Source organism: Saccostrea echinata, unplaced genomic scaffold (genome assembly GCF_033153115.1).
Source record: "Saccostrea echinata isolate AGI-Se365-2 ecotype Australia unplaced genomic scaffold, CSIRO_AGI_Sech_v1 ptg000025l, whole genome shotgun sequence".
NCBI lineage: Eukaryota > Metazoa > Mollusca > Bivalvia > Ostreida > Ostreidae > Saccostrea > Saccostrea echinata.
The window spans coordinates 1,495,218-1,504,533 of record NW_026889774.1 but is presented as its reverse complement, the minus strand read 5'-3'; the positions used below and the strand labels follow the sequence as shown (position 1 = coordinate 1,504,533).

Here is a 9,316-nt window from a genome sequence, read left to right as displayed (position 1 = left end):
TGTGTGCCAAGTTATATTGAAATCAGACCAAAACTGTAGGAAGAATAGCATTTTGAATGTATTTCACAGAAATTTCTATTTTTAGTAACCATGGCAACACCGTTCACCGAAATCAAAAACCAATACACAGAATTATGTATTTTAGTGTAGTCTACTTGTGTGCCAAGTTATATTGAAATCAGACCAAAACTGTAGGAGGAGTAGCATTTTAAAAAAATGTTTACAGACAGACAGCTAGACGGACGGACGACGGACACCTTACTATCGCATAAGCTCTTCTGATCTCTGAACAGTAGAGCTAAAAATGATGTAGCGTTTACCCCACTGACCCTAGTATATAGGGGCATATTTGTGTCCAGTCTATTATCAAAACTTATCAATGTCTGATAATGACCAATAGACTCTAAAATCTGAATTGAATTAATGATAAAATTTATGGAAGAGCCTTATTCCGCAAATGAACACAAATAATTTTTCGACAACTGTAAATTCAGATTTCTCAGATGCGAAATCATCACGATCTTCAAGAGCGTCTTGACTGTTGACAATTCAAGTCAGCATAACTTCCGGTCACTTGAAACTGGCCATGATCTTTGACATTTTAGATTCTAAAATCATAAAGTTGAATTTCTGATGAAAACAGTTAAGGTTCTTTTAACATGTTTAAAATTATCACAAATTTTGTTTGCCATATTTTGGTTTTCCGTGCCAGGGATGTTTTGGTCCTAGCCAGAAAATAACGTAATTTTATTAGCTTCGTCATACATACATGTTTCAGTATAAACAAGGTTAAGGTAATTACACCCTCACAATTTTATGGGTTCAAAATAGAAAAAGTGCTCTTTTTTTTTAACTAAATATGGCCTAAATTAATAATCACAAAAATGTGTAGGTTGCCATATTTTTTAAGATGTCAGATATAAAATAAACAGAGGTATATGTCGGCATAAAAAATCGTATGTTTTTTGTAAACAGTATTATTAAAATTATGTAAAAACTTTAAAAAATGATTGGTACTTTATAAATATGCATGAATTATGAATATCGGGGAAACCATTTGACATTAGAAGTACAATCAAGAAAACGCCTGAATGAAGAGGAGTTATTGCCTTAGCACCAATTTTTAAATATTAAATGAGGAAGAGTTATTGCCGAAAATATTTAATTTTAAAATTCTTTCAATAAACAATATTTTTCGTTACACCTATTGAAAAGCATTCTTCCAAAGATTTATTCCTACAATGTTTGAAAGGAATGCAGTACCTGCATTATCTGTACGGAAAGTCTTCCGTGGCCTGCATTGGTTCTTGAAACAATAGAGCAGTCGATTGCATTGCCTCCTTAGAGAGTCTCAGAATGTCTGCATTGGCTTTTGAGATAATTAAGCAATACCTGCATTGGCTGTTGAGACAGGTCTCTTAGTGCCTACATTGGCCCTTTAAAGAGTTTGTCAATGCCTGCATTGGTTATTGACAGAGTGGAGCAGTGCCTGCAGTGACACTTGTAAGATTCGGGCTATGTCTACATTGCATGGCCAATGATGAACAGTATCCAACTGATAGTCATGAAATGAAATTATTACAAATTGGATTAACCATAAAACGATTTTCAAACAATTTTAGACATTGATGATGTCTAGCGGAATTAACGAATAATTCATATTTTTCAATTCATAATTCATATTAAATAAATGCATTATCTTCTTCTCAAGAATAGGAAAGCCACGATTAATCATATTCATATGGAAGCATCCTCAGGTACTGTAGATTTAAGTTTGGTGTAGAATGGGGCTACAATGACTATCAAAGTTTTCCATAGGAATACGTAGGAGAAATCTTTAAAAAAATCTGATGACGAAGAACAGCTAAGCCATGATCAATCATATTTATACATCCACAGGTAGTGTACGTTCAGATTTGTTCAAATCATGACCCCCGGGATAGGGTGGGGCAACTATGGGCAATTTGAAGTTTTACATACAAATATATATATATACATCAGGTAGCGTTATAACGTCACATGTTTGAATTGTTTTGAATTGTAAAACGTCTGAAGAAGTAATGAAAGCGCTTACGTTTTACTAACATTGTTGCCTTGTTATTTTTTATTTTCATATTAATTACCGGACACTGTGATATTTCTTTTCATTTTTTGGATATATATATATATATATGTATATATATATATATATATATAGAAAGCACAAAGAAATTCACTTTTACAAGGATACCCACTTCCGCCCCAGCCCGGGGTTGAACTCTCGACCTACGGAATCTGTCTCCTAGCAGTACAGGAACAGCGCGCTAGACCGCTCGGCTATCTAGGCAAGTCAAAAAACTTGCTTTCGATGCCGATGGAATTCTCGCGGCGCTGTCCTACACTACACGGTCATTGAGAATGAAAGTGAGATACAGTTATTTGGACATTAGTTTTATATGTATATCCAAATAACTGTATCTCTCTTTCATTCTCAATGACCGTGTAGTGTAGGACAGCGCCGCGAGAATTCCATCGGCATCGAAGGCAAGTTTTTTTGACTTGCCTAGATAGCCGAGCGGTCTAGCGCGCTGTTCCTGTACTGCTAGGAGACAGATTCCGTAGGTCGAGAGTTCAACCCCGGGCTGGGGCGGAAGTGGGTATCCTTGTAAAAGTGAATTTCTTTGTGCTTTCTATATTAATATTCCTTCACTTAGGGCAGTTATGTTAGTTTAAGAGTTGTTGTAAAATGTGCTTTATATATATATATATATATATATATATATATATATATAGGGTAAATCTGTATTAACTCTTCTGAGGAGGAACAACAAAGCCACGATTTATCATATTTATATGGAAGCATCCACAGGTAGTGTATATTCAAGTTGTTCAAATGATGACCCTGGAGGTAGGATGGTGCAACGATGGGCGATCAAAGTTTTACAGATAAATACGTAAAAAAATCTTTTCCCGCGGAACAGAAAAGACACAATTAGTCATATTTATATGGAAGCATTGATTTTCCAAATAGTGTGGATTCAAGCTAGTTCAAATCATGTCCCCTGTGGTAGGGTGGGGCTACAATTGGTGATCAAGTTTTACTTGGGAATATATAGAAAAAAGAATGCTGCTCAAGAAGGGCCATAGTAAATAAGGTGAGGGTTGTGGCCCATGGGCCTTTTGTTATATCTCCCCCAATGAGATGAGGTCAGTTGGTTTTGTTATAGATGTCTGTCACAAGGATCATTGCTGGGGAACCCTTGATCAGAATGGGTTCAAATTTACGTTCATATATTTGTATATTGTTGAACATTTATTGAGGTACATGTTTGTAGAATCTGTCATGTTTTGTGGTGAGGTGTCATTTTCATCCAACGAGTTTGTATGCAGATCCTTTGATGAGAGTATTGCAAACACAACAAATTGATTGATTGATTGTATGCTGTTTTACGTCCCATTTGAGAATTTTTCACTCATATAGAGACGTCACCATATAGCGGTGAAGAGCATCAAATTTAGATCTACATGCATATACTCAGTACTCCAGGGGGTCCATGTAACTCTAAATCATTTTAAAAACTTGAATTGTTAAGTGTTACACAGACCCCAGGGTCATTGTACAGTGAGGGATTATTATCGTGCCAACGCCTACCGTATTTAAGGTCCGTGACTTATACTTCTAATGCCGGGCGCTTGGCGAAGGAACAGTCACTACCTATGTTTGACGCGACCCATTCTCTTTTTACTATATCCTCGCGGCTGCTTTAAGGTCAAGATCTAGTAAATTAGTTTAGTCTGTCTTTTGGTGCTAGATCCATTATGACGACATAATTGATTTAAGGTCAAGATCTAGTAAATGACTTTAGACTGTCTTGTTAGTGCTAGATCCATTATGACGTCATAATCAATTTAAACTTTCTTTTTCCCGTACTTTACGGCTCTAATAGAATTATGTAGAAAATAAAGTTTTTTCATGGAACTCAATTTGAAATCATGTGAAAATTAATCCCGAAACCTATATTTATTTTGATATTAATTTAAAGAAGAGGATAAGAACAAACAAATTACCGTTTTCTGCGAGACTGTAGGCAATCTGGATACATTTCCTTTGTCCAATAAGAAAAAAACTCCCATATTCATGACTGATTTTATTAATTTTTCATAAAAAAAGACAGTTTAAAATATGGTTTTTCACCTTGTTTACCTACAAAATTTGCCCCGATACACCTTATTTGACTTAGCTATACTTAAAAAGCATCTTTAAAGGAATTTATTTCTCAAATTTTAGAAATCTGTAGGCTCCTTTCATTTACTAGATCTTGACCTTAATCTTATTTTTTCCCCGTATTTTACGGCTATAACAGAATGAAGTAGAAAATGACACATTTTCATGGAATTTAATTTGAAATCATTTCAAAAGGAACCCCGATACCTATATTCAATTTAATATCATTTTAAAGAAGAGGTCAAGAAGATATGAAAAACCGTTTACTGAGAGACTGTGGGCAATATTGATACATTTTGTTTGTCTGAGATAGAAAAAACTCCCATTTTTATTCCTAATTTTCTTCATCTTTCATTGAAAAGGGCAGTTTAAAATATGTTATTTTTTTCGTTCTGTTTATCTAAAAATTATGCCCCGATACACCTCAATTTTTTTTTTAGCTACGATTGTAATAGATTATTAAAGGAATTTGTTTCTGAAGTTTGAGAAATCTGTAGGCACTCTTCGTTTACTAGATCTTGACCTTAAATACACAATAAGGTCAACAATAGATTTATTTTACACTGCTGACAGAAGTGCATTTTTGGGGGAAAAACTGAAGGCAAAAATATATTTTTAGTTACTTTTAATTCATTAATTGTGAAATTGATATATATCGTGGGGATTTAATTTTCGTTACTGTCGTGGTATGACGAGACCCACGGATTGTCCTCCACGAAATGCTGAAATTTTAAACTACAGACGTGTTTCTTCTTCAATCACAAAATAAAATCACCACGAATTGTACTTTTTCCATCATCCTCCGAAAATAAAGATTTTATAGTTAGTCCTTCCTCTATCTTAGTTACATATTTACAATACGCACCAATGTATTTGTCAACGTTCAGCGAGGTAGCAATGCATTATCTCTTGAGCTATACATATATATCTACTTGATATGATAAATACAGTTTTATCTTAACAGATCTGTAATGTAATGAGGAAGTTATAGATACAATACAGTGAGAATATAATCGTATGACTATTATCTCGTGATTGTTGGTATTTTGATAAATAACAATGTTGTCATATCATAGCTCTTCCAAATGACTAATTAAAATTTTATGATAATGGCAGGCTCTCCAGCACTCTTTGACAAAAAATTAGGGCAAATTTTAGGAACAAAATTTTAGGGCAAAAATAAGGAATATTCTGTTTATGTTCGGGTATTGTTTTAACATGTAAATGAACCTTCTTTTGCAAATTTGACAAAGAAAATCACAAAAATAACTAAAGTAAAGGAGGGGCATTTTTGACATTGGTCAAATGCCTTTTACTGCATAATCTGAACAGGGATGTCACCAGGTTTTTGAAAAAGGGGTGCGGGGAGGGTTTCGGAGAGTGTCCCCTCCTAGAAGCCAGAAAAAATAAATTGGGGAAAGGTACCATTTTGGGTTGTTCCTCTGCATTCTGAAAGTCATTTCAAGCATTAAATTGATTGATTGTTGTGGTTTTACGTCCTTTGTAAGGTTAATTCACTCATATGAGACGACACCACTTGTCAAGGCTTTTACTCGGCACTCAGGGTCATTTTATTTTATTACTGAATAAGAACTGCAAACTGTATTAAAACACATTCTGAAATAAAAGACACCACAGAGTCAGCTGTTTCACATTTGGATGGACGATGAGGACCAACTAACAACTAAACTGTATGACAAATGAGATATGACTTCAACTTTTCCATAGTCAACTTTCCTCATTAAAGTAGTAATATTCCTTTATTACCTGCATATGATGTTTACATCTCCCAACCTATTCAATACTCAACTTATTAGATACTCAAAAGCATGCTCTGAGCATGATCAATTTTTATTTAAACCGAGGCAGGCTACTGACAGATAAGCTGAAGTTACAGGGATTTCAACAACCTCTTTTAAGGTCAGCATGCCGTATATTCTATAGTCGTTATAACGACCTTGTTAGCAAAAATATCATATCATTGGATCGTATTTTGACTGACATATTTCATACCAATTGTTAGTCCTTTGCTTTCTTACTAAATTTGACTACAGATCATTCCGTCTACCTGATCAATATATACAATGTAGGGCTCAAAGGGGTTGTGGCCAGTCGATAGGGGATAGTTACTCCTCCTAGGCACCCGATCCTACCTCTGGAATTTCCATGGGTCCATGTTTTAGGCCCTGTTCACAGATTTGTGTTGTGTATAGCTTTTATTGAGATCAATCACTGTTCGTTATCTTCACCTTTTTCATTTAAATGAATGCATTTTTGAAACTGCTAGAGTAGAAATGTAAAAAAAAAAAAAAAAAGAAAGAAAGGAAGGACATAATTGACATGAAAATTATGGGGTTTTTTTAATAAGGATTTCCCCTTGGTTTCAAAATTTTTTTAAAAGGAATTTTATCAAAACTATAAAGGGTATGTTTGAGGAATTTAAGGTCTCTGGACAGCCTGTAATGGTTGAATTCGCCACTTCAAATGAAATTAATCCTTTTTTATTGTGTGCTTAAAAATATGAATCAATTATGATTTGTTTAATTCAACAAATGCCCATAGAATGTACCTTGTAGGGTAAATTTTGATACAGATATTGATAGCATGTTTGTGAATGTTCATAAATTTTTAGATCGTTTTAAATGAAACCTTTCACTTCTGTCTTATTATATATTGAGCTGTACAAACTCACTTTCAAATCAGAGAGATCTTTTTAATCTGAAAAGAAAAAAATGCGAACACTTAAAAAAAAAAAAAGAAGAACATCATTTGTCAGTCTAATCGAACACATCCCTCTATAACATAAATTATTCATTTAAGATATTGCACGACTTTGACTTTCCCGCTGAAGCATTCTCCAAACCATAATTTCCCATCCTTATCTATAGAAATGGCTCTAGGGCGACTGATCCCTGCATCAGGGTCCAGAGAGCGAATAAATTGTCCATATTTATCAAGAAGATGGATTTTGTGGTTTTCAAAATCCGTTACTATAATATTGCACAAGTGATCTGTTGCCATATTGCATGGACGAAAAATTTTACCCTTCTCTAGTACACTGCGTCCATCGTAAGAAAATTGAAAGACGCCAAATTGATTAACGACAATAATGGCGTGTTTGTCGTTATCTGCTGTGCAAATGTCCCCATTTTTGTTACAGCAGATGAACATAGGATTTTCGAACAAGAGCTTTTCGTTGTGGTATTGAATTTCCTGAACGATCTTTCCAGTCTGATTGTACCTTGCTACTTTGGACTGCTTCCTCTTATAAAGACACACAAGTAGGTGGTCCGAAGAAGTCATTGCTAGTCCTCTTGGTTCCCATTTTTCAAATTGCAGAAAAGTAGCAATTCCTGTAGAACTAAGGCTTTTTAATCTTTTCACGGTCCTGTCAATTTTACCTGTATAAAAGAGCACGCCATTTGACGCGAGAACAAAGTAGACCCCTTCGCATGTTATTTTGACTTTCTGGAACTCTTTGTGGTTATCATACTCATTTGGTGAGAATGCTCTTACGTGAAGAAAATTATCATTCCCACCGACCAAAATTTTCTCTGGATTTATACAACATAAATTATACAATTTATTTTTATTTGCGTCAGGAGGAAAATCGATTTTAAGAACCTCTAAAACTCCTGGTTGCTCCAGAAGCTGCACTTTTGTTGCACTTGCGTTCTCCACTTTTAAATCAGACACAAGGTTGTCGGATACATCGAACACAACCTCTCCAAAAAGTTCCAATATCTTCTCTTTAATTTCATTTCTGTTTGTTATAGGAGAGAATCTAGGCGACTCTACTTTAACTTGACTTGGATTTACATGGAAATAAGCAAGGCTTGAGCTAAATTTCGTTAATTCGATTGGATTGTTGGAACTCATTAACTGCCTGTTTTGTACAACAGTTTCATCTAATTTTTTAATTCTTTCTGAATAAACATCTTCCTGCTCCTTTAGCTGTTCCTTTTCGATCTTTTCTTTCTCATCTAATTCAGCATGCAAAGTCATTACTGCACTATCAATTTCTTTATGCAAGAATTCCCCTAACTGTTTGATGTCATGCTTCACTTTCTTATAGTTATGCGGGACTCCATTTTTCCTTTCCTTTGTAATGTCGAGTATCTTTTGATAAAAAGGCCTTATGTGATTTACTAACTCTTGGCTTTCATTGCAAATGGCTTCGTTGAAATATTCCAAGATGGCGTCGAGGTCACTTTTTTCATGGGCAACATGGCCACCGTCTGTCACACAGTTATCACAAAGTGGCAGACGACAAGTTCTACAGAAAGTTTTCAGGAAGTTTTTGGAATGAACAGAGCATTTTGTTTTGTCTGAATCATTATCAGTTAACGAATGAACTGTGTCCATGTGGGTAATCATGTGTTTTCTGCACATTTTGCTGTCACACAAAGAACATGTACACACAGAGGGCTCGTTACAATCGGCGCAAATGTTCATGGCAGTCTGCGCCCCTAATCCTATATTCCTGCTCATATTTTAGTTATCCCTTTTTCAGAATATAAAAGTGTATCAGTAATTTCAATTCTTACGGCAAGTTAGATTGGTTTATTTGACTTCCATTTACTGCAATCATCTGTACATACCCTCATCAGATGACTGGACGAATCTGAATAACAAAGTCCGTGTAATGTGATCCCGATATGAAATCTTCACTGATAATCAACGATTTGAAATGTACTTAGGTGTATCAATCTAGATCAATGTGATTTATCAACATCTCTGTCTAAAATAAATTATTAGGAAATGTATGCACTCTTGAATATATACATTCAATATTTATGAATGTGTTAAGAATAGAGATTGATTTCTGCAGGAAAAAGAGGATTGCGTTTAAGATGCAGCTTTGAAACATTTCATAGACTATAAACCGTGGCCCAGAATTGTTTTTAGGAAGCTATAAGAACTGACCTGAGAAAAATATGAGAATTTTATTGACGATTGGGACGTTGACCGAAATACGAGTATAAAAATCTTTTCGTATCACAGACTAGGAAAGTGGGAAAATCATACAGAGTACAGAAGTATAAAAGTATATTTATATTTGTACTTGATCTCTTTTACTTCTTAAAATATTAGCTATATCTAAATATATAT

General features: G+C 34.6%; 1 protein-coding gene across 1 annotated transcript; it reads right to left on the bottom strand.

The window, feature by feature from the left end:
* Positions 1–7,015: 7,015 nt before the first annotated feature.
* LOC133192409 (uncharacterized) lies at positions 7,016–8,695 on the bottom strand. The gene has a single exon (XM_061328420.1). The coding sequence runs from the start codon at positions 8,693–8,695 to the stop codon at positions 7,016–7,018; it is 1,680 nt and encodes a 559-aa protein (XP_061184404.1).
* Positions 8,696–9,316: the final 621 nt, after the last annotated feature.